This window comes from Xiphias gladius, chromosome 1, assembly GCF_016859285.1.
Source record: "Xiphias gladius isolate SHS-SW01 ecotype Sanya breed wild chromosome 1, ASM1685928v1, whole genome shotgun sequence".
In the NCBI taxonomy this organism is placed as follows: domain Eukaryota; kingdom Metazoa; phylum Chordata; class Actinopteri; order Istiophoriformes; family Xiphiidae; genus Xiphias; species Xiphias gladius.
Window position 1 is genome coordinate 30,151,049 of NC_053400.1, and position 25,975 is coordinate 30,177,023.

The 25,975-nt window shown below is 42.5% G+C and overlaps 1 protein-coding gene across 2 annotated transcripts in view; it reads left to right on the top strand.

The window, feature by feature from the left end:
• The first annotated feature begins 13,515 nt into the window (after window positions 1-13,515).
• lrp4 (low density lipoprotein receptor-related protein 4) overlaps window positions 13,516-25,975 on the top strand; it is a 115,704-nt gene continuing 103,244 nt past the window's right edge. For both annotated transcript variants that reach the window (XM_040135019.1, XM_040135027.1), the window contains exon 1: window positions 13,516-13,616. In XM_040135019.1, coding sequence (XP_039990953.1) covers window positions 13,556-13,616 — 61 coding nt within the window. In that variant the 5' untranslated portion in view covers window positions 13,516-13,555. The remainder of the gene's footprint in view (window positions 13,617-25,975) is intronic.

The following is a 25,975-nucleotide window of genomic DNA, read 5'->3' on the forward strand; positions in this document are numbered from 1 at the left end:
TCCCATGAGGTCGCGTAGAGCTAACAGTAAAGATTTAGAAAGAAAGGAGGACGTTGAAGAAGAAAGGAGGAATTGCTAATGACAATCTCCCTTCCAGCATGTTCACTTTTAAGACAGAACCTGGAGTTGAGCAAGGTTTGTCAGGCCTGAGGTTGCCTCCGTCCATCCGACTCTCCAACCTCAACACTAGCATTTTTTTATGTGGAAATTTTCTGTGGGATTGCCGTGACTTAAACCACTTGATTTCAGCACGCTGCTGTTCATTAGGGATTTTTTTTTTCGTTGTTGTTTTTTCTCCTCCACCAAGTGTTGCCTGGGGACAAACGGGTCCCTATTGATTTATTAGTTACATGAACTCTTAAAACCGAAGTCTAGTTTGAAAGACTCTGTTCCATCCAAATCCCCCAAAAAAAAAAAAACAAAAAAGCGAAAGGTCGAACTGACTCTTTAATTGACGTATAAGATAGATGGTGCCTGTAAGGATCCATGAGTTGATTAATCATTGTCATCCATGTAGTGTGTATAAGGTGAAATTCTATTAGAGAACCCAGGCTCGTAACTTCGGTGGTAGAGTGGGTTGTGGATAAATCACATGGTCGGTGCTTCAGTTCCCATGTCTTCCAAGCATCCTTGCACAAGACACTCAATCTCCAATAGCTCCCAGTGTGTGTGTGTGTGTGTGTGTGTGTGTGTGTGTGTGTGTGTGTGTGTGTGTGTGTGTGTGTGTGTGTGTGTTTGTTGCTTTGGGTAAATGTGTCTGCCAAATTGATGCAATGAGATGAGCACTCTCACTGCATTGCACGCAGAGTCATGTCAAAAAGTCACCGTTGATGAAAAGTCTCTGAGATCTTGTGTACTGTATGTGTCTGAGAGTGTGTGTGTGTGTGTGTGTGTGTGTGTGTGTGTGTGTGTGTGTGTGTGTGTGTGTGTGTGTGTGTGTGTGTGTAACTATATGGATGTGTCAGCAAGCTCGCCCATCTCCCCCTCCGTCTCGCTCCTTGTAAAAAAAATATGTTTTGTTCACGCCAGATTCAGCAGCACAATTATCACTGTGGCCTTTTCTGTCTCAGCTCTTTAGGCCAAGAGATGAAGCATGAAATGAATTCTGTGGCCAGCGGCCGGGCGGGCTGGATTTGGACTGTGCCAACACAATGGCTGGGGCCGGTGCCAGGACATTTATTTGCTTTTGCTACTAAGTTGTTTCTCTTGGTGTTTAATGCATACTGTCAGCATATTATGTCTTTGGTTCTTAACCGTCAATATGTCTGCATTTCAAGTTATAAATATTCTTGGTATGCTCAGTAATAGCTGAGCTAGGCACAAATAATGGTAGTGCTTCAACTACCTTTCCCAAAAAAGAGACAAAAAAACCAAAGAAGAAAACTGATGGGAGATATCTAGTTCAAAGGGCATTCCAGTGTTTTATCACATGATGTTGAGCTTAAAGTTTTTCTTAAAGTGTAGATAGTTTATGACAACAAACTCGAATTGTGGTGTAGCTTTCTACATAATTGTATAAACACAAAGCACCACTTGAGGTGCATATCCGTGAAACAGTTCTGCGTATGAGGTGTTGTTGATGCAGTTCTAAACAGTTCAAAATTTTTACTAAACCAGAGTGTATTTCTCATTTATGATGTAATAGTGAATTTTCTAATAAGTCTCCTAACAGGCATTAGGTGTGAGGCGACGTAGCCCCTGGACTGGTTGCAAGTGCATCACGGGGCTGGAACCTTTAGGCAGACAAACACACTCACACCAATATTCACATCTATGGGCATTTTAAAGTTTCCAATAAGCTAAGCTGCTTTGGACTGTGGGAGGAAACCCACACAAACACGGGGAGAACATGAAAGCTCCTTATTTTATACCACTTAAAGGGTCATTTCATCCAGCTCACAAAAACAGGATTTCTCACTTACCTCTACTGGTAATCTATTTCATCGATGCATAGAGTTTTGGTTTAAATCACCCAGGTTTGCAGATATCCGTCTCCAAGTGAATGGAATTTCATGCACATAGCATTGAAAAATCCCATTTAAAAAAAAAAAAAACCTCAACGGCAACATCTCTTCCCAGAAACAGATTCGCAGGAATTCTAAATGACACAAACAAACTGTCAGCAGTTCATGGGGACTATTTCTTTGTTTGTAAGTAGTTCCAATTGTTCCCAGTGTTTTGGTTTTTTTTCTTTTTCTCCTGCCACTTGTGGCTTGCAAGTTACAGATAAATTTATAGTCCTATAGGGCTCTCATAGGCTCAGACATGGATGGCAACTGTGGTGTTTGTTCTAATTAGTGAAAAGTGCCAAATGAGCGAATGACGGCTCGCGTGTGACACATTTTGTGAATTATGACAATCAAAGTTCCCCCAAAATCTGGAAAAACACACACCAAAATAATCGGAGGGGCTGTATCACGTCAACCGTGTGCGTGCACATGTTAATTGTTCACCTCAGGCCTATGGTTCAAATGGTTTTAAATACTATGGTGTGGAACATGTCCAAGTTCAAGGGGTCCATTTACGCAACAGGTGCTGCTCGTCATTCAACAGGTACAAGCACACACCTTCGCACTAAGCTGTACGCGCAGACACAGGTGTAAGACTTTCTACAAAGACGAAAGTGTAAACAGGCCACTCTTTTAGCCAGGAGGCCAACATAAAAGGCGCTTTGCAGGGTTTTGAGGCTGCTTTAGGATCGCTCGGTAGCCTATTGACACAGCTGCAGGCCCCACCTTCTGCCCATATTGCCTAAAGAAAAGAAGTTCGCATGGAAGCCTGCATGCTCCGCAATCTGTTATTTTGAAGGTTAAAAGAAAATCCAAGCGGGTAGAAGACATTCTGAAGAAGCCAGACAAAAACCCAACAAGCCTTTATAAGCCCCAGAGGATTCGGAGCTTTTGTAAGCAGAAAATTAGGATTCCCTCTGTACACACGCATGCCTGCACACATTTAGGCATACATATTGGTGTACACTGTATGTGGGTTTTTTTAGATTTTGCGTGAGTGATCTTTGTGTGCACTGTCATTCTCCAGCTGTTGCAGGGAAAGTGCTGCTGCCTCAGAAAGAAGCGGCACACAATTACAAGTTCCATTCTGAAGGAGCACAAAGACAAGGCAGCGGCGGACGGGCCGATAGAAAAGCCGTCTATTTATAGTGAACTCCTGGGCATTTTACAGCGGAGAGCCAGCTTTGTGTTTGTGATGGAACATGTGGATGAGGGAAATTGTCACGTAATTACACCCTGTTAAGCGTCTGACCTGTCATTTTGTTGAAATGTGAAGGGGACGACTTTGCGAGCGCTTTGTTATCAACGGTGGCAGAGAATTCCAAGCAAGGGAAAAAGGGTTTGAATCAAGCACACATCAATCTCTGTACATAACGCATTGATTTTCAAATGCAAAGAAAATCGGTGAGGGTTCAGTGACCTTGACTCCACTTTTACCAACAGAGATACGGGCTATGTCCACACTTATGTGAATCCATTTGAAAACATGTCATTTTCTTCCATCCACACTAAGTGGAATGAAAGTTGAGCTTCTGGAAAAAGAGTTTATACATTAAACATGTCAGTCTGACGCCGTGAAACCAAAAACAAAGAAATCGACCTCGAATGTGTACTTTCATGTGTTTGACTGACGGACACAGGACGTTGCCACGTGACAACTTTTTTTACCGAGCGACTCTGAGTCCTCGCTGAAATGAACGAGAAGGCTGTACTTTCTGATGCAGTGCCGAGGTTGACGTGATCACCACCAAGAAACGTCCACCTGATCATTTTGTAAGTCAGCACAGCGGATCGCATAATTCACGTGCGCTCAGTGAAACGTTTTTTTGTTTCTGTTTTCAGTGTATGATGGTGAGTTCACGGGATGCGTCTCAATGTAGCAACCACCGGTAGACCTTCGATCAAATGTTTTATACACACACGAGCAGTCGTCTCGTTGCTGAAACGCAGATGTGTCAGTATCAAAACCACAAGTCTGTCATCTGCTATGCTGCAACACAAGATTCTGTAAGTTACCACAGAGTCCGAGGAGACAGACTGAGCAGAGTGACCAGTCATATTTGTCTAAACAGCCTGAGAGAGAAGAGCATAAGGATTTGAAGGCTCCCTCCTGAGTTTTCTTGTGAACAAACAAAAGTTACGCTTGCGTCGACTGTTACTGACCAAAAAACGTTGTGTGTTTCCCTGAGGTCTAACACACATGCTGAGTGCTTCCCCTTCCCCCTAAAACATTTGCAAAAGCTGATCTTTTGAACATTTTAAAACCCCACATTGTTGATATCTGTGTTTGCTTGGTAGCGGTCTTCTTCTCCCCTGCGTCTGTTGGCGCATCGCCGTGTTTCTCGGTGCATTGACGCCACAGGCAGATCGGCGGAACAGTGTGAAACCAGGGGGCAGGAATGAGTAATCGCGTCACCTCTGCGTGACTGCACGTTAACTGTACACCTCATCCCGACAGCGATAAAAGCAGCTAAATCTTCACTCTTACTGAGAGAAAGTTTTTCGCACGCCATACCTTCAGAATCCCCCTGGAACCTCCAAAAATCCCCCCAGTGCAGTCAAAAACTTAGAAACAAAAATTTGAATATGCTTTCGAGTGCATTCCGTATTCCTTCGGGCCGCTTGGTGAATTATTTTTTGTTTTGAAGTTTGGCTATCACAGTCCACTTCTAATGTAACGCCTCGCATCGCTGCGGCAGTTTGAGGGAAGATGGGTTTGCCAAAATGGTAAATTATACGACGTCTAAAAATAACTCATATGAGGGCATGTATTAAAAAATCCCAGATGGAGACAAATATATTTGCAGTGTGAAGGGGGATTCTACACAAATATACACAAACTGTAACACTATTGGCTCAGTTTATTCAACATCCTTGTTGTGAAGTGGATCATTGGCAGGTTTGGATGCATTACCGAGGGGAGTGATCCAGGCTGAAATGGAGCCGAGGCTGCTGTGTAGGCGGGGCGAGCGACTCCCCCCTGGGCGGGGCCCAGTGGATGCAGGAACAGTAAATCACCAGCAGTCCTACGGTAAACATGTGAGTTTTATAGCAGCTCTGGCTTTCAGAGCTGGATGTCAATATTTGGTCCCATTCCTTGTGGTCGGGGCTGTGACGCATTCAGCCGGAGTTGGATTTGCACTGCCTCCCTCCACAGGCCGTCCTGCCAGCAACTAGCAAACAAGCTGCTCCACATTAACCAAATACCCCTTCCAATAGCAACACACAATGCCTTATTATATTATTGCCCCAAACCACAAGTGTTATGAAAAACAGCGTTGCACCAGAGCCGACACTCTGTGATCTGAACACAGCTAATGCAAAATCATCAAATCCTCTTCCAATGTTAAATCTCATCAAACGGAGACCCAGAAGTCACAAATGTCTCAGCCTCTGTGTGATGGGTCAAAACTTTAACAAACAATACAAACAGTGAATTAACTGAGTGATATAACACTGACTGCAAGAACTTTTTTTAAACTTCAACTTTTTTTTTATTTCTTACCCTGTTACACCTTAATGTAACAATGCTCATGCTCACACATAATGTTCATGTTCTACATATTATAATTTCTTTGCTTTTCATTGCTCCGCCGCTGCTGTTATCGTTGCCGCACACCGTTTATGCAGATGAACGGTAAATGGACTGCAATTACGTAGTGCTTTTTCTAGTATTATCGACACCACACTGCTTGCCACATACACCCATCCACACACGTATTCATACAGCACTTTCTATACATACAGGCTCACGCAGCGGTGATACACCGGGGGCAGTTTGGGGTTCAGTATCTTGCCAGGGGCCACTTTGAAATTCCGATCGAACCACTGACCTTCCGGTTAGTGGACGACCCACTCTACCTCCTGGGCCACGGCCGCTGTGTTACAAGGCTTCTATTGGTCTTCTACTGGGTTCATCTTGTTACATTTTGTTTTTTTACATATCTGGGTTACATATTTTGTTGTCTCGACAGCAGTTCAGTGACAGTGTTCCAACATGTAGTTGGGACCTGTTCTGTACTGATTTATAGTCATGTACAGTTGCTGAAACAAATGTTAACATAGCCATTTAAGAACTTAGCCCCCAACAACCAATCTAGTGAAGTTCTAACGTAGACATCTTTGGATACTTACTGTGCATTTTAACATCTTATTTGAATCCAGTTTCCCCACAGGACCACTGATGATGCATCATTTCAGAGATAGCACTGTGTGTGTGTGTGTGTGTGTGCGTGCGGATGAGATCCATTTATGCGTGCACTATAGCACTTTGGGAAAGCACGGGATGATTAGCAACAATATATCTTACTTATAATCTTAATCTTGCCCTCAGAGAAAACTTCTGCCCAGAAAGCCATATCAAAGCTTTTGAACTCTGTTCCCATTTCAGCAGCTTTAAAAGAAGCTTCCAGAGCTGCACCAGCTTCACCTCTCCTCAACCCGGGCCTCAGTGCGCCCCCTCTGGGTGTGGAGCCTCAGAGCTGGGGCCTCTTTGGTAGCAGCAGCGCCCACGGCATTGTGAGTCATAGAAGATCTGATGGCTTTGTAATGAGACTTTAAGACCTGATGCCAACAGCCCAGGTGTGGCAGCCTGTATAGGTGGGTTATGCAGTGTGTGTACTCTGTGCTGGGGGAGGAATGTGCATGTGTTTACCTGCGTGTGAACGCACAGATTCGTTCACATTATGTACACCTGCAGGAACAAGTGTGTGTTTGCTCGTGTAGGTGCTGTTTTTGTGCATTCATGCCTAAATCTCTCTTGCGCCTGCTGCTGAAGTTAATGTTAGGTAACTAACACTGACCGATGTCGACAGAAAATCTGATTCCTGTAAAATGTACTTAATGTTTTGTTTGTATGAAACGAACCGAACCCAAGTAAATAAGACTGAATGTTTTAAAAAGGTCAAAGTGATGCTTTGTCAAAGTTTGCGTCAATCATCCCGGATAAACTTACCTGTGTCTGAACACAGTGTTTGCCAGTCAACTGTAGCCCAAAACAAAAATCAACTAATTCATTTGAGGACACTTGCAGAAAATCAGCTCTGAGCTTCTGCACAGAGTTCAACTTTAGTGGACTTAGACATGGATGTGTTCCACGGACATCTGACCTTTGAGGAAACAGAGTCAGAAACCCCTGAAAGCATTATTACTTGGGCATCTTTGTTGATTATGACAGCTGTTCAGTACAAAATACTTTCAGTTTGACATGGAAAAAATATGAATAAAAAAACAATAATCAGTCATCGCAAAATGAGTTATGTGAAACCCAACACAGAAATAAGAGGACGTTGAGTTCCAAATAACACCAGTATTCTCTTTTAAATTCAAAAACGACTCGTTATGATTTAATCTAAAATAACAGCAGTTTTACTTTATGGAATAAAAGGCCTTTTCATTGCGACTGAGGACAAGCCCGCGGTCAGAACCGGGTCTCCATGCTACGAAAGGCCAACAACGAAGCGAGGCAAAAGCCTGCATCCATGTCAGCGTGTGTTTGATTTTGGCCACATGTAAACGAGCCCATTGTACGAGGAGAACATGGGGAGAGCAGCGCATCCACGAAAATAAACCTCACACAGAAAAGCCCTGTAGTTAGACGGGCCACAGAACAGGCTGCTGGGCTCCGAACCACACCACAGCAGGATGCACTGTGTGTGTGTGTGCTTGTGTGTGTGTGCGCGTGTGTGTGTGTGTGTGTGTGTGCGTGCGTGTGTGGTGGGTATGACTTTGGCAGAGGAGCCAGTCCTGGCGATGTGGAATGTGGTGTGGTCGGGTTCCCCTGCTAATTTTAATAAGGATGTCTCTGGTTACATCATGGCCTGGAGAAACAGAAAGAGAGAGAAGAAACGGGGACAGGAAGTAGAAAAAAATCTGCTATCAGCATTATAATGCTTAAAGAACCACTCTGGTGGTTTAGCATGTCTAATTTAGCCTATTGGATAATAAACACAATTTAAAGCCGCATTCATATTTTTCAGGCCCCTAGGGGGAAGGGGAAATCCACGACAATCGTCTAGTTACACAACAGGCAGACACAGAGGAACATTAAAATCTATTTGGAGTTGTGTTTTTGTTCAGCTGATGAATCCAATAGTCACTCTGCTTTCGGCTCCGATTTGGTATCGGTAAATGAGCCGTGAAACCAAAAGCAGTGAGCTAAAAGAGGCTTAAAAGCTCCAGAGAACTGTAGAGTTGGTGGTAATTCTCTAATGGTTTGTTACTATGAGCGACTCCTTTAACATCACACACGACCATTGACACATTGAATAAAATAGTTTAGTACATTTTAAGGGCGTACTTATTTTAACCTAAAACGTAATCTTTTCCTAAACCTGACTAAGTACTATTTGTGACCCTTCCACAACTTTCACCGCGTGTTTAATATTGTTACCATGACGACCAAGGTCCGGTACACCTGCCAGTGGTGCACTCCTGTGGGTCGTATTTGAAAAACTGATTTAATCATGGATTTAGATTTAATAAAATACCATCAAACTCACACTTTAACTGCGCATAAGAAGCCAACCCTTTTCCTAAGACTAAATTAAATTCTTAGATTCAACTGCTCATTTCATTCAGTACAATAGGAAATTTGTTGCATAATGTCTGCAAATTTGCTTGAAAAAACATGGATTATTTATTTATTCATTTACTCATCTACTTATCTACTGTCAGTGTTACATGAATGCAGTTGGGACCATACTCTCTTTATTGGCATGTTTAATGAACATCCCACATTAGAGTGTCAAGAATCAAATGCTGAATTGCAAAAATTTTAATGTAAAATCCAAATTGACACTGATGTCCATTTTTACTCTTTTTTTTTTTTTTTTTAAATCTCCTATGTTTGAACTCCTGATAGCATGGAGTAACTCTAAATGCAGTGCAATGCTTTTTAACAAATGACTCAGATGTCAGATTGTCCTTGAATGCACCAACAATAAGAATTCTTACTCCTGTTGAGTCCCTTTCAACAACTGAGTCATTACACAATGATAATGTAACTTTTGCAAAAAAAGTAAATGTAACCTCTTGTTCACATTCATAGACAACCTATCCCAAGTCTCTGTAAATTCATTTTCACGATGCACTGGATCTGAAAAAAAAAGACTGTCTGAAATGTAAGAAGTCAGTCTAACAACTTGGCCCAAAATAAAAAAAAAAAAGATTTGTACCTAATGGGCCAAACCATGCAAAACGACCAGTATGGTCCCATAAAACTGGTGTAACTTTGGCATAACTGAGTGTCTATTTCACACAAACATGTGACTCCTGTTTCAAGTTACTACAGTGCTATAAATGTCCATTAACATGTAAGTATGTGTGAGAGAGTACGTGTGAGAAAGAAAGATGCTAAGGAAATTAATCAGAGCATGTGTTAATCTCAGAGAAGAATGTACATATAAGCAAGTGGTGTAGAGGGAAGGTCATATCTATATCTAAGTTACACACACACACACACACACACACACACACACACACACACACACACACACACACACACACACACTCACACACACACACAGACACATACTCACATATATGCAAACATAACTACACATAAAAGAAAAAGAAAAATAAATTTCCAGCACCTGTCTGATCTTCTATCTGTGGCAGCCTCATCTCCCAGCACACTTCTTTATTTATCAGCAGAAGCTAAAGTGATAAGGCCACAGCTGTTCTCCTTGCACCACATACACACACACGCGCGCGCGTGCGCACACACATACACACCCACTCTCACACACACCCACTCTCACACACACACACACACACACACACACACACACACACACACACACACACACACACACACACACACACACACACACACACACACACACACACACACACACACACACACACACACACACACACAATTGCTCTCACAGCCATATGTTGTACTGGCCAAAAGGTGTCAGATACCAGTGGCGTCTTAGAAAGAGACAGAGAATATAAAAGTCAGAGGAGAACTGGTGTGAGTTTTTGGCACTTTAAGTGATAAAGTTGTACAATAAGACTGTCGAAACAGTGTGTACTAAAGCATACAGAGTCATTTCTCAATGTGCGTGTGTGTGTTTCTGTGTGTGTGAGACAAGTCTCAAACCTGAGGTAAAGCCCTTGGTGCTGCGCAGACAGTCTCCTGGCCCACTGCGGACACATTAATCACAGGTTATAATTAAATGTCTCCATCTCTTCACCCAGAGACAGGATGGGAGCTGAAAGGGGCCACAGCTGCTATCGGCTCACACTGTGGGCAGGCCGGCAGCCCAGATTTCAGCTGGTCCAGGTCCTGATCAGGGATCAGCCCATTGCTCATTCACTGCAACTGGCAGCGGGATTGCAAGAAGGGGAAATATGTAAAACTCATACTGTCTTCATTTTTATTCTCCACACTCTACTAAAAACCACAAATTTGGGTTCTGTTGTCACCGATGTGTATCTGTTTAAGTATATCCCATTTAATATTCTCATAGGAGGTTATGGTTACTTAGTAGCACATATTAATGGTCTCCGTAATTGTTACGGTGCCAGTGTAATTTTCCTAAAGGGAGTTAAGTTGTATGTTATGTCATGTTGAAAAGCCTCCTGTCATAGCCTCATCCCGGCTTGCATCACATTGCCTCCCCAATCTCTACCCAAGAACTTTGTCTTTGCTTGCTTTTGCAGTGTCCAACTGTAGTCTCTCCTCAGACGCATTTATGGTGTTTTACTCGGCTATACGTGCATAAAAAGTTGGGAAGTATTTGAGTGAAAGATGATAAGCACACCTGACCGTTCTCTGCCTATGGCGGGCATATTCCTGGGGACGGTCTGTTTCAGAAAGTTGCAAAAATTGTTGGATGCAGCCTCTGCAATGTGAAAGGTGGCATCGGGCGCCGTTAGATGATCAAAAATGCACTTCATTTGGAGCATACTGGGATCTTTAGGTTTTAAAGAAACAATCCTTAAGATCTTGATCTTCTCTTTAGAAGTCAACTCTGGGACCTGTATTATTAAACATCAGTACGTGCTGTTGTCAAATCAAGCAAGACCTAAATCTTGGTTATGTTTTCCCTTATATTTCCCATTCACAGAGCATTCATAAAGTACTCTAATAGGGATTTGGATGGTCTCCAAAGTATTCAATAATGAGTTAAACGTGCCCTTGTTGAAAATATCCTTGGAGTTTTCCCTAAAAGAAGGTTATAATGTGTCACTGTGCTGTACCTAATAGTATTCGCACCTCCTATATGTTATCCCTCTTATGGGATCTTACATCTGGGAATATAATGTAAACGTATAATGAATACAAACACTGAAAATTGTTCGGTGTCTTTATGGGACTGTCACAGTTCTTTGTCCGGATCATTGTTCATTAATATGCTCTGTTTCAAGTCACGAGTGACGGGAACGGCACAGACTACTTTTACTGGGATGGAATTTAATAGTCCGATGGATGCTCCGCAGGAGAGTGGAGGGGAGGCGTGTGCTGAATGATGATGTTCAGTTTAGGGACGAGAGAGCTCGCATTCCAACCAAAGCTGCCTCATAATTAGAAAGGGAGGGCTTAGGGCTTCCTTTCCAGGGATCGAGGAGAAACATGAATATGTAGACTGAGGAGCAGTGCACAAGCCAGTCATTCAGTCATTTAACGAAAAAATTAGCCGGCATGCCGTATTTTTTTTTTTTTTTTGGCGAGCAAATATCAAAGCAAATGTTTAAATTTTATTTATACCACAAAATAGCTGGGAAAACATCTGGGACAACATGTAAAGGTGGTCAAAGTCACAGTTGAAAATGTCAGCTTCTGGGTGATTTTTTTTTTTTTTTTTTTTCAGTTTTCACACAGTCATAAAGAATGAATCAAAGGTTCTCAAACTTTAACACATCTTTAGAATTAGAATAAATATTTTCAGGCCAGATCTGGCCTGTTACGTTTGTTTATCCCATCTAGATATGATTCACTAAATGTAGTGTACCGTATATTATGCCGCTGGTACAAGGTATTAAATTATTTAATCTGAGCTGAGCTGATTTTTTAAATTGTACTTTCTGTCTCTCTTACCTCCTTGAGTATCCTTACCTCGCTTCTTTTGTGATTTATGTGAATTGGCAGCTGTCATACCGCAGTTTCCCATTGTGGCACGACAGCTGCCAGCTACAAGGCACTTTATCTATCTATCTATCTATCTATCTATCTATCTATGATGTGCGACTTCAAGTGCGGATCTGTGGGACCTAGTTGTATTCTTTTAGTCTCTCATAGCATCATACTAACATACTCATAGGAACATATGGTGTAGGGTGCTTATTTTCTTACTTAGTGCATAATTCATGGGGTTTAAAGCTCTAAAATTGTTAAACTCCTGCTATCAGTACAATGCTCCTATGGGTGCTCGTGCAGGGTGTCTTCAGTCTTCCTTGACTTCATTGTGTTGAGTAGTTGCTTGATGCCACTATCATATTCCTACAGGATTTTGCACTTAGTGTGTCATGGTTAATAATGACTTTAGATTTGACTTTTTGGACTAAACTGCCTGTATAAATTTGTGGTGTTCATGTATAATCCCTACCATGCGTCCACGGTGACCTTTTTGGAATTAATTACATTTTAATGTAACCATTGTATCCCCCCCAGTCACTTTTTTGTAAATCTCTGGTACTGAATAATGGCCTTATAATACCCTCATCTCATGGTTATTAGACCCCACTGTGGAAACCACTGTTGTGTAATTTTCCTCCATTGACATACGTGACAAAGAGAGGCTTTTCCCGTCCTCTTCTTCTCGTTTTTCTTTAAACCACATTGTGTAAGAGAGAGAGAAGCAGAATGACAGAGGGGAAAAAAAAAAAAAAAACATAAATAAATAAACTTTTTCCGCGTTGTGAACAAATGCACAAACATCTCGGGGGCAGCCGGACTCTGTCCTTTGATTTATTGACCAACAGCCCCTTTTAAAAAGACATTGCAATTTAAGAAATGACACAACCAGAGCAGAGATTTTGGACGAGACAATTTCTTGAGGGACAGGGGAATACATAGACGCGTGAGGAAATAAAAGGTATAAAAACAACAAATCGGAGAATCCGGAGTTTTTTCTTGTATTTCCCGTCACTTGACTTGATAACGATTCGTCGCCGTTGCTCACTTGCGCCCATTTTAGCCGGAGAAATACCGCGGGCAGACACAGCCTGCTCCCCCGCAGCCCGCGTTTGGTACGGCCCGCAGCTCCTTTTGGGTAGCCACACCGTCCGCAGCTCGAGCACAACACGTTGGAGACCGCGGCCGAGCCGTGGCCCCGTCAGAGTTAACTTTCTAATCCCGGTTTCGTCGCGTCGCCACACACGAGAGGAGGAGGCGGCGGAGGAGGCGGAGGAGGCCGGGGAGAGAACGGGGGCCAAGAAGTCAGTCATGGTGTGAAGTTAGCCTGAGAGCCGGAGCGTCTTCTCGTAACAGAAGCCGGTTGATATTTAACCGTGAGGAGAAGAAGAGGGGGGGAAAAAAAAAAAAAAAAGGGGGAAAGGGAAGCCCGGAGAAGCGAGAGGAAAAAGCGGGGTACAAGATGCAGCTGGCCGCGGTGCTGTGGGGAGCCCTGGTAACTTTGCTGCTCAGCCAGACTCCAGGTAGGAAAACGTCCATTTAACAACGTCGCAAAGTGGGACTTGAAACTGCATGTGAGGGGGTTTTGGAAGAGGTGCACGGATGGATTTTTGCACCGCCGGTGTTTGGCAGTAGTATGTTTTGTTTTTTTTGTTTTGTTTTTTTTTAATTCCCTCCTTATCAGCTTTGTGGTGGTTTGACTCACACAATTGAGACACATAAACTCAGCAGCCAAGTTTCCCCCTTATTAGAGAGGTGGTTAAATGTAGGTGGTTAGAATAGAAACTCGAGTCGAGAGTGTATGTGAGAGTGTGTGTTTTATTCTTTTTTCTTTTCTTTAAAAAAAAAAATTAAAAAAATCTTGTTTGACAATATGCCCGTGCAAGTGTTGCAGCCGACGGTCCGGGCTCTCAGGTCTGCAGCAGTTCATCGCATTTTATTGATGCGACTCGCGAAAACGTCGCTTACAATTTCATATTTTCACTCGCGACGCCTACTATGTTTTGCAGTCCTGAAGCTTCTGCTCACGCCATGCACCCCACTTAGCCTGTATGTCAGCTGTACGTGCTGTCGGAAGGCTATGGGTATTATTTGTTGTAGTGCATTCAGTTGTGATTTATATGGGTTTACTGAAGGGTTTGTGAGTGGTTTTTTTTGGTGTTCCATGAAGGTTGGGCTGCAAGTTCTACAGTACGAGGGGTGTAGGTGTATGCCTGGTCACAGCTCCACCTTGACGCAGATTTGCCATCAGTCCTGGCTGATGTGGGAATTAAAAGCCCCAATCTTAAATGGGTTGCAATGCTGTTTTAAACTAGGGCTTGTCTTGGATGCCAAGAAAACTGAGAATAAAACATTGTGAAATGTATGAAAGAGAATACGTGATGGATTTTGTGCTGTTGCATTGTTTATAAGCTGGTAGAAAGTTCTGTACAGTTTGTTTTAAAAAACAAAAAAACAAAAACACTTTTCACTCGTCTCTGTTATGCAGATTATCCATTGATTTAAAACAAGACTAAATCCTTGGGATACGACAGCAGTGTCGGTGGATGCAGCCCGTATTTTTCTGTTCATTTTCAAACAACCAAACCCACTGCTCTGTTCTCCGATTGCAGGTGAACTGGGTTGTTTATCTGTGATAACCTACATCCTGTGCCCCCCGCCACAGGGGCAGTTGTAATAGGTCTGAGTGATTTCCACCACCCCCTTCCTATGTTTTCTCTAACACCTTGTATTTACAACATGTTAGAACAGCCGCTGGAATGCAGGGACCCTACTGAAGCTATTTCTAAACACACACAGACACACAGACACACACACACACACACACACGCACACCGGGCTTAGCGTCATACGTACACACACACTCGCACGCACATGGGTGCCGTGCCCTATGACACGACATGAAAAGATTTAACTGACAGGATAGGAAAAATTGCATCTGTAATTGGCTGGTTGGACCTCAAGAGGAGGTTGCTGTAATTGTGACATCTCCTAAATGTCACCAGGAGACTGTCTGCAAAATGTCAGCCAGATAAGATTCAATATCCCGATTGTAAACAAAAGCCCCCCCTGGATGATCCACATCTTATTTATAGACGGGCCTTTCGTCCTTTCAGATGTAGTTATCAACGCTTTCCCCCACCTCCCCTCTTTATGTGGGGCGGGGGGCCGTGATCGTTTAATTATGGACTTGTTCTTTCATAAAGCCATTAAGTCTGCTGGGCCTGTATCACGTCTCAAACACGTCGTGGTCTGTGGTTGATGATTGTGAGGTGCTGCTGTTGGCATTTTCCATTGTGGCACACAACGTATAGCTCAACTGATTCTGTCCCGTGCCTTTTTTGGGGGCGGAAGCTGGTCATGGATGGTGTTTCGTTCCTATCTTTAATTTAAGATCTTTAAATTTGATCATTTTCACGCCAGGAATTCTAAGTACAACATTTTTCCCCCTCAGAGGTATATTTTTGTCAGGATGGAAAAGCCTCTCAACTAGCATTTAAACCCTCATGTGACATTGACAGTCAGACTCGCACTAATGATATTATTTTGAGGCTAGTGGCTACCGAAGACAGGATCTCATACTGCAGCTATCCAGTGGTTGGAAAATTCCAGGATACATATAAAACCAACATAGATAAATATATCTTTAAACAATTAATTGACTAAATAAAATGTTTAAAGCGAAGATGAAATTCTGGTGGTTCAAGACCTGAAATGTTCATCATACTGGCCGCAAATATTGGCAAAGTGATATATTGGTTTAACCCGGACATATCGTACTGTATTTTAAAATATACATTATGGGATTCATGGAGAGATGAATAAAGGGGTAAAGCTATCATTTCTAAGCTGTGTACAGTAAATGACATTACAAAAGCCAGCCGCCATCCCCATTTGACAGTAGATGACCCAGGGCAATGATTTATTAGTCTGACTCTGTGTGTGTGTGTGTGTGTGTGTGTGTGTGTGTGTGTGTGTGTGTGTGTGTGTGTGTGTGTGTCTGTTTGTGTTTGAGAGGGACAGAGACAAAGAGAGTGTCCAACATGTGTGTGAGGTCAAGATGCCTTCTCTAGTGCCCTTGCAGTAATGGGCTGAGTTGGACTAATGGCCTGTTGTGGAGAGTGTGTTACACAGTTTAATGATGTACTCTGGGACAGCACGACCCCTCACCCAGTGATTCCCATTGAACCCTCCTCATTTACTAATCAACTATTGATTGGACTCACAGGTTGGCTCAGAACCTCTGGTGTGGTTCCACCGAAGGCATCACTGCACTTTAGATCACGTTTGAATTCAGAGTAAAAGCATCACTGACCAGCAACAACCATAATCCATTGGGATTGGGATGAAATTTTCAATTTACACGATGATCCCTCTCCTGCAGAACTGAGCAGGACTAAACTGAAACAGTGCTGCTGTATGAAACTGACACTAGTCAACTGTCCAAAAAGTCCTTCATTGAATGGGGTTGGTTGTTTTTATCTCCTGCAGCCAAACAAAGAAGATGAAGAAAAGGAAGGGGATGATGATGACTGTAAAATTCAGTGAAAAGAGATGGGCTGTAACGTGTTTTTTCACATCATATAAAAGCCCGTTGTAGTGTCAAGGCTACATCTTCATATTGTTAGTTTTGTCTACTAAAAAGTCTAACAACGAAAGTCATGGCATTAAAAATGATATAGAACAGAAAAAGCAACACATCCTCACGTCCCAGATGCTGAGAGCGGGGAAGGTTTAGCATTGTTACTTGCTAAATGGCTGAGTTTGCAGCAGTGTTTTATAGCGGAGGCGGTTTTCCTCACCTGAGATAAAGAGCACCTTCGCTAACATAAAAAATGTAGTAATCTTTTGATATAAAATATAATCCTTAAGGGCAAAATAACAGAGCAAATGCCATATTTTTATTGAGCATGGCTTTTTTTAGTTTTCCATCTAGTAATAACAGCAAATTGATCACAAGAGAAAAGTATGGAGGAGTATCAACCTTAAGAACTTATTTGATACTGTCTAAAATGTGTTATTGAATATTGAATGGAAACACACAGAAAGTTTGCATCGAGTGTCTGGTCAGAGTCATACTCAACTTATACTTTGATCAGACGGTTTGTGATTTAAATCATAATTTTGCTGTAATTTGTTTAGCCTTTGACCACATAACATGTGAGAAGGTTGGCCTCTTCTGTTTAATGAAATAAAGAATTTGGTAGAAAAAGATGTTTATGTTATTTAAGACAAGGTATTGAAAAGGTATCATTGTGGTACCCGTTGCACTAGTGAAACACAGTAGAGATGACTTGTGTCAGGGTCTGTGAGATCTCCGCCTTGTCACCTCTGCAAAACAATTTCAGAGGATGTTGTTGATAAACTTTTTTTTATTTTTTTATTTTAAGCTGTCTAATCAGGTAATCAAGTAATCAGCACTAGTGGTAACCGGAGGGAGAACAAAAGAAGCTAAAAGAAGACAATTAGAGATGTAAGACCAGCGTACAGGGCAAGTGGAGAGAGACAGGGAGGCGAGGAGAAAGTGGGTTGGAAAGGGGAGGTGGGGAGTTTAGCCTTGTGTTCACTATGCTTCCCTGCTCTCTGGTTCTGGTTGCTGCGGGCCTCTGCGCCCTTCCCTGCCGCTTGTATCCCCCTTGTTGGAATGATTAGTCCCTCGACATTGCCCTCCTTATCCTGGACTACTGCACACTCACACACACTCTCACTAGTGGCCTTTTCAGAGAACCCGCAGGCGTGGTTTTGCGTACCCAGCGAGCATAAGAATGTAAATTTATGATTTTTTTTTTCTTGGAAAATAGCTCCAACGCCACATTTGATAAAGTGTCCTCAGAGTAATTGCGTTGGTATTAATGGAGTTCTAATGTTGATATTTCCAAATAACTTGGCCCACAGACAGATTTATTGCTTGCCATGAATTGTTTTTGGTGCAGATTACATTCTACAGGCGACGATACTTTTCTCTGAGAGGGAAATGTTGTTTTGGTGGATATGGCCATAGCTCGCGTCTATGAAACGGGACTCCTTTGTCCTTACTCCTGGCAAGGTTTGATTGTTTTGGCATATATGCACACTCAACTTCCACTCTGGTGACTTTCTTGTTGAAGATGAAGCTTTTTCAGGGACTTCAGGAGGAGGAGGAGGAGGAGGAGTTCATCAATGAATCTGAGGCTGGAGCAGTTGTGTTGGATGATTGTGTGTGATTTTTTTTTTTTTTTTTTTTTTGTGTGGCCTGAATGAACGTATGTGTGCCCTCCTGGTTAGGTTGGTGTTGGCCAGGCTTTTGCTTTCACCAGGATAAGGCCGAGTGGGCCACCTGATACTCCCACTGTGCTTTGTGTGTCTGTGCTGATGGGATGGAATTGCACCTCCAAGGTATCAGTGGAGGTAACCTATGATTACTAGATTCTCACCCACCCCCCCCCAACATTCTCGTATGGATAAATGTCAGACTTCATACCACCCTCCCCCCAACTCTTCTACTCATGTTCCTCCACCGTCCTATAAATCACCTGACTCTCTTCCTGCTAGGCTGGCCTCCTCTGCGAGAGACCCCCGGGCTCTCGTATTTGGGGTCGTTTCTGATTTCAGAACATGATGCCACGGCCCCGGGGCCCGTTTCAATTATGTTCACAGCACTAATATATGTCACAGATGTCAGCTCTGGGAGCACAAGAGCAAGCAAACAAAGTCAACCACTGGCAGCCCTCAGTGTGTTAAGCAATGGATGGTGGTGTAACAACAGAAAAGCTCCATTGGTAGAAAGCAGTGTCAAGGTTTTAATTCTGTTTGACTGTTTTTGCTGCCGCTTTCACCCTACAAGGAGGATGAGAGAGAGCCACCTATGTGCAATTGTTGATGTAAATGACCAAATGATTGGAGGAACTAAAAGTGCTGTTTAGATATTGATCTTTGATCAAATGGAAGCCAAAATAATCAAGATGCATTTTAACATCTGGCCAGGACAACAAATGAAAATTAACCTCCGAGCCTAGCTCTGGGCCATTTACAGTTTTTCTCTTGATCATTCAGCATTGGTTCGGCGGGAAGCTGTGGCTCAGGTTTTAGATTGTGCTTGGTGGTTTCATCCCCACCTCCTCCTGTCCACATGGCGAAGTGTCCTTGAGCAAGACACTAGATCCCAAATTGCTCCCGGTGGTGGAGCAATTTACCAGTGTGTGAATGTGAGTGGGTGAATCAAAGACAATGTGCTCTATAACTGCAGTTCATTCACTGGAGTTGGTAATATCAGCAACCCGGTTTTCCCTTGAAACATGTATTACAAATATGTGAGTTTCAGTCTAATAAAAATTTCCTGTTTGAGTGCTTACAACAGAAAAAGTCCTGTTACATCAATAGTACAACAAATGTACTGTGATACTGTTACTGTCTGCTGTCTTTTAAATTTCTGTGACATGAATTTAGGCCACGTCACCACAGAGGTTTGGTATTGAAAGGGACATTGGCCATTTTTTAGGCCATGTAGTATGAATCTGAGTTCCACAGGGGTTGCAGATTATAGGAGAGTGTAATAAACTGTGGTTCTCTGTCTCAGCGGGGGTCTGCTTTAGAGGAAAGAAAGATAAGCAGGGCAGGAGACTCGCTGTCTGAGCACAACCAGGGGAGGGGTGCAGGGACATAAAGACATTTTGAAGGACACACACATACAGATCCATAGTAACTTCATTGGCTTCACTCCCATCTTGCTGTTACTTAGGGGAGAAACATTTGTTTGGACATTGATGAAATTCCAGCAAATTTGGAAGAGGACGTCAGAGTTAAATGATTGAGGCTTCAGCAGATTGTTGTGATGAAAGGCCTCTTTCCATCCCCGAATGTGGCTTCCGCCATGCATTAAAAATAAGCCACTTTTTCTTGTGCATTGTCTCTCTTTACTGAGGGGCGAAAGGGAATTTGTGCAACCATATTTTCTGCGTGTCTAACGGGTTACATTGCACAGTGGGCCGCGCACACAAACATATGGTTTGGAGATGACTTTTGTCTCTGGGCAACAGAAATATCTGAACAATGTTTCAGTGCAGGACAGTTGTCCCCTTGTCATTTTCTGGGAGGGGGTGTCCAATCAATCTTGGAAAGGAATGGCCAGTTGAATGGTTTTATGCTTGAATAGATAGCAATTAATCATTAATTTGCCTTTGTTGGATGATCATTGCTTAACAACTGTTGAAGCTCCTTTTTATATAGGAGGATTATATTGCAGCAGTCACATCATGAATTTGATTATCAGAATTTCTCCAGGATGTTTTTGATTTTCCAAGACTATGAGTAAACACAGTGAGGAAAAGCTTTTAGAAAAGTTGGAAATATATGGTGATATTCTACTGCATATAAAAAGCACCACCTGCCAAATCTGCTAGAACAGTTAACTGTTTACATCTTTGTCCTTCCCCCGTCATGTAGACCATAGACAGAAAACAGATTGGGTGAGAGTTCAGGATATAAATAACTACAGAGACAGACAGGCTTCTTTCCCTGACTGGACATCGCCCCATTCACCAGCCGAGGTCATGGACTGTGTGTGTGTGTGCGTGCGTGCGTACGTACGTACATGTTTTCTACTACATACTACATGGAAACTCACAAACAGGCTGCCCTCTATGCTACTTCTGTTAATTTTTATTTATTTATTTATTTTTAATATAAAAGATTCGTCCTTCAGCCAACTCGGGCTGAACAAACACACACGCTCTTGCTTCATTTCCATTAGTATTTGGCATGTCTTTTCTTCCTCTTTAAAGGAGTACTCCAGTGAAAATCTGCATTTTGATCATCAAGCACTCACTGCCTGTAAACCTAAAAAAAAAGTTTGCAGCTTCCTCCCTCAGCTTCGATTCACATTCATCATCATGGCAAAAAAGACATCAGAGCACTCACAGAAATGTGTTAGACCACTAGTGCAGCATAATTAATTAACCCCTTTTCTGTTGATTCAGAAGTTCCAAACAATTGTTGCTTCACCAGAAAAATACTGTATATGCTACTTTGGGAGGAGCCTCTGTGTTACGAGGAGGGGAGAGCATGGCAGATAAATGGCATATTGTGTGACACAAACCATTGGAATCCATTCCAACTGCTGTGAATCCAAGCTTACTACAGGTGCCAGAGTAAGCTGCAAACCTTTCAGAGCCAACTTTCAAGCCTACAGAGGTGAACTTTTGGCACTCAAAAGACAATTTTCAGTGGAAAATCCCAGCTCAGAGCCGCGTGACCCTTTCTGTCCTTTTGCCACATGCTTTCCAGATATGTTTTTAGTTTTTTGCCACACAGCTGCCTTTATTCTCAAGTGAGATTGTTTTCCTTTTTTTTTTTTTTTTTTTTTTTTTTTCCTGATCATATCTCTGCTTCACTGCTTAAACTCTTCCATGTTGCTTATGGTCACCACCTTTATCCGTTCTGCCCACCCTCTTTGTTCACCAGTGGGGGTCCTGCAGATGGGGGCCTGCAGCTGTCTCATAGATCACCTCCAAAAGGTGCCTGAATGAAGGCTCCTCAATTCGCTCAACATGCCTGTGTGCACAAACAGCCTGTTCAGGCTTATGTTTCGGAACACACACACTCTCACGGCTTCCATCTCAAGCTTCAGATAAGATTAGAGTGTGATATGATTTGACTGAGACCCCCCACACTTTCTCTACATCACACATTGGTGAGTGGTAAATCCTATAACACAACAAATCCTGTCTGTACATTTACACTATTAGCTACCTAATGGACTTTAGGTGGATGTTAAAGGCCTGATGTAGCTATGTAGTGAAAAATAAGTGAACCCCGTAGTTTTCCCGTAATTCCAGTTTTTGTGACTCCAAAAAAAAAATTAAGAATTTAGCTGTATGTCTTTTAATAACCAGATTTTCTGTGTTATTTCCAAGTAATTATAAAATCCTTACAAAAATAAATGAGCTTTCACTATACTCTCATACAGTGCAGTGAATGTGGTAGGGTATATTTGATGTTATCATCATCTCCGGCATCATTGAAATAAATTCGCAGACAAATGGGAAGCTTTGAATAGATCTAATCAACATCTTTTCCGTTTTGCACCTAATGGGCAGAACTGTGTTTATGAATTGAATCACAGTGATTGCTATAATGGGAATTTAAGAAATCTGATCAGTTGTTAATGGCTGATGATGGAGATTAGGCTTATGAGTGTCAAACATTTGCATCCAAATCTCATGCATAGCTGCTGTCCACATAAAAGCTGACATTGCTGTGTTGTTCAGCTCTGAAGAAAAACAGCTCAATCGACTTGGGTGACTTTACGATTACACTGCAGTGACACAATTGTATATAATTTTGCCTCTGTACACCGCCACAATTCATTTGTCATCAATATGTGACTGAAGTGTCGACTTTCAGCTTTAACTAAAGGGGTTCAACAAAAATATCACATTAACCATTTAGGAATTACAGCCATTTTTATACATAGTCCCTCATTTTCAGAGGCTTAAAAGTAATTCGACAATTGTCTGTCTGACAATCAGTTTCATGGCCAGGTGTGGCCTGTTCGTTTGTTATTTAATGACAAATTAAGCAAATAAAAGTCTGGAGTTGATTCCAAGTGTGGAATTTGCATTTGGTAGCTGTTCATGGGAACTCTCACTATGTGATTCAAAGACTTGTTGATGAAAATGAAGGAGGCCATCATTAGGCTGAAAAGACAAAACAATCAAACAGATAGCAGAAACTTTACGAGTGGCCAAATCAATGATCTGGTAGATTCTTTAAAAGAAGAAATGCACTGGCGAGCTCAGCAACACCAAAGGGCCTGGAAGACCACAGAAGACAACCAAAGTGGACGATCGAGGAAGTCTTTCCTTGGTGAAGAAAAACCCTTTACAAAATCTAGCCAGGTCAAGAACACTCTCGAGGAGGTGGATGGATCATTGTCAAAGTCTACAATCAAGAGACTCCTTCATGAATGTAAATACAGATGGTTTACCTGTCACACATATTGTGGAGGCAGTGTTTGGCATGGGTATGTATGGCTGCCAATGGAACTGAGTCACTGGTGTTCAATGATGATGTGACTGCTAGTAGAAGTAGCAGGATGAATTCTAAAGTGTACAGGGCTGTACTATCTGCTCAGATTCAGCCAAAAGCTGCAATACTGATAGGATAGTGCTTCACAGCACAGATGGGTAAGGACCCAAAACATACTGCGAAAGCAACCCAAGAGCTTCTCAAGGAAAAGAAATGTAATATTCTTCAATTGCCAAGTCAGTGACCTAAACTCAGCCGAAATGAGCATGCTTTTCACTCACTGAAGACAAAACTGAGGGCAGAAAAAGACTCACAAACAAGCAGCAACTGAAGGCAGCTGCAGTAAAGACCTGACAAAGCATCTCAAGGGAGGAAACTTTTGGTGATGTCCATGGGTTCCAGACTTCAGGCAGTCATTGAATGCAAATTATTTTCATCCAAGTATTAGAAATAATCCTTATATTTATAATTATGTTAGTTCATCCAATTACTTTTACTTCTTAAAATGAGGGACTATGTGTAATAATGGCTGTAATTCCTAAATTGTTAATGTGATATTTTTGCTAAACTCCTTCAATTAAAGCTGAAAGTCTACACATCAGTCACATCTTGATGGCCTCCCTTCAAATCCATTGTTGGGGTGTACGGAGGCCAAATTATGTAAATTGTGTCACTGTCCAAATACTTGTGTACCTAACTGTACTTAAGAGTTGCTTAAATATATGCAATTAAAAAATTCAGAGGTTGCTACACCTATTTTGTTTATTGATTAATCTATTGATTAATGTGGATGAAAGGATGTGGATGAACGGATGGGAAATGCTCATCAGTTTCCCAGAGCCCAAGATGACAACTTTAGTTGTCTTGTTTTGTCCGATCAGCAGTCCAAACACAAAGATACTCTACGATATATAACAGAGAAAATACTGAATCCTCACATTCGCGAAGCTGGAACCAGATTATATTTGGAATTTGTGATTTAAATAATAGATAGACAGACAGATAAAAATGCTTAAATAATTAAATAAATCAATCAAATTAATAAATCAAAATTGTCAAATAATTTTTTGTTGATAGACTGATTAGTGGATAATTTCAGATTCAATAGAGTATTTGTCCACAAAGACAGCAATATATAGCATGACATGCTGATTGATGATCTTACCCGCAATTGAAGGGACGATTGCCGAACCCAGTCAAGATCCTATGCATACAACTGGAGCATGCATAACATAACCAACTTCCTTAGTATTCCAAAGTTCATAATAACCAGCCGACATTACAGTGCCTCTGGTACAGCATAGGCTTATATGGAAATTGGGACATACCATACCACAGGTAACTAACGGCTAGCTAGCAGAAAACTGAGGTCTACAATCACCCCACTTTTACTTTCACAAAGTAATAATCTCCAAGTGTAGCTCGTGTACACACATTTACACACTCAGTGGCAGCTGAGACTTCCTTGGGACTCGTATGATCTCAGAGTGCCTTTGCTCTTCTAGAGTGACATTGCTCAATGTTGTCCCCTCAATACTCATGCACGGTGATGTCACCTAAAAAGTGTGAGAGCTGAAACCTGACTCTGGACACACACACACAATGCTTGACCTGAGAAAGTGCACTTGCCTCACAGCTAGTTGTCGATGCAGGTGAGGTGCTTTAACTGTGTAATTCGTATTTCACAGAGTTGAAAAATATTTTTTTTTTTTCTCTATGCCATCCATCTTCATGCCTATGCTTCTTCTTAACATCTATTACCCCACTCTTTCTTCTTCACCATTTTCTCCCAGTGGACCCTTACCCTGCTAGCACTAACTCAGCCAGGCCTGTGATGAGGGAAATTGAGGTGGTAGCTGTTGAGGTGGTGAGGGTCTTTATTAAACAAACAGAGAAGGGCTTTGGAGGCCCCATTGAGGCCTGGAGCTGGAATGGGGACGCGACTGAAAGCGCTGCACTCCCTAATGAACTCGAGTGGCCCATAGAAGCGGGGCCCTTTCACAGAAGCCAAGGAGGACAAAGTGTCAAAACAAGCCCAGCCCCTCTTCGTTCACAGGGGCTAAACACCGCCTTTTGACTCTGTGGAGTGTGGGCATCTGAAGGGGAGGCCATGAGGAGCAAGCAGGGGGAGGCAGAATGTACTTGTTAAAACAATGGCCTCTTAAATCAAGCACCCCTCCTTGCCTCTCTTCTTCTCTTTAGCTCCTCTGCTCCGCCTCTCTTAACCCCCCCCCCCCTTGTATCGCCTCGACTTCTAATTAGACCTACTCTTGCACAAGCATTTGAAAGCCCTATATATCGCAGGGGCCTCAAAGGAGAGGCTTTGGAGTTGTGTCTCTGTAGCAGTGTTGCCTCTATGAAAGGTCTTAGTATTCAGAGGAGAGTCCTGTTTGGGCTCCTCAAAGCACTCAATCTGCCACTGGAGACTTGTGTACCATCATGTTCTCTCCATTTACCACCGCTACTTTCCCTTCTTCCTTCTTTTTGAGCCACTCCACCCCCCCCCCCCCTCCATTCCTCATCTCTCCTCCTCTGTCCCACCCTCAGCCAAAACTCTTTCTTCTGGTTTGTGACCCCTCCGTTGCTCCTCCATGCTTGGCTGCTCGTGGGGCCGAGGCAGGAGTTGTGCACTGCTGGGGCCCGAGCGCTTGCTGCCTCCCTCCCCTTGGCTGTTTAGCTATGGATGAAAAGCAGAGACAAATATGTCTGTGGTTCAAAGTCCATCCCAGCAATTACAGTGACTGATTAAAGAGTTGGCCTACACAGGCAGCTATGTATAATACTACGACTCCCACTCAGTGTTTCATAACACCACCTTCAGAATAGAACTGAGCTCAGCAGTGCCTGATAAGGGCCCATGGCTGGCTGAGTCCACTGT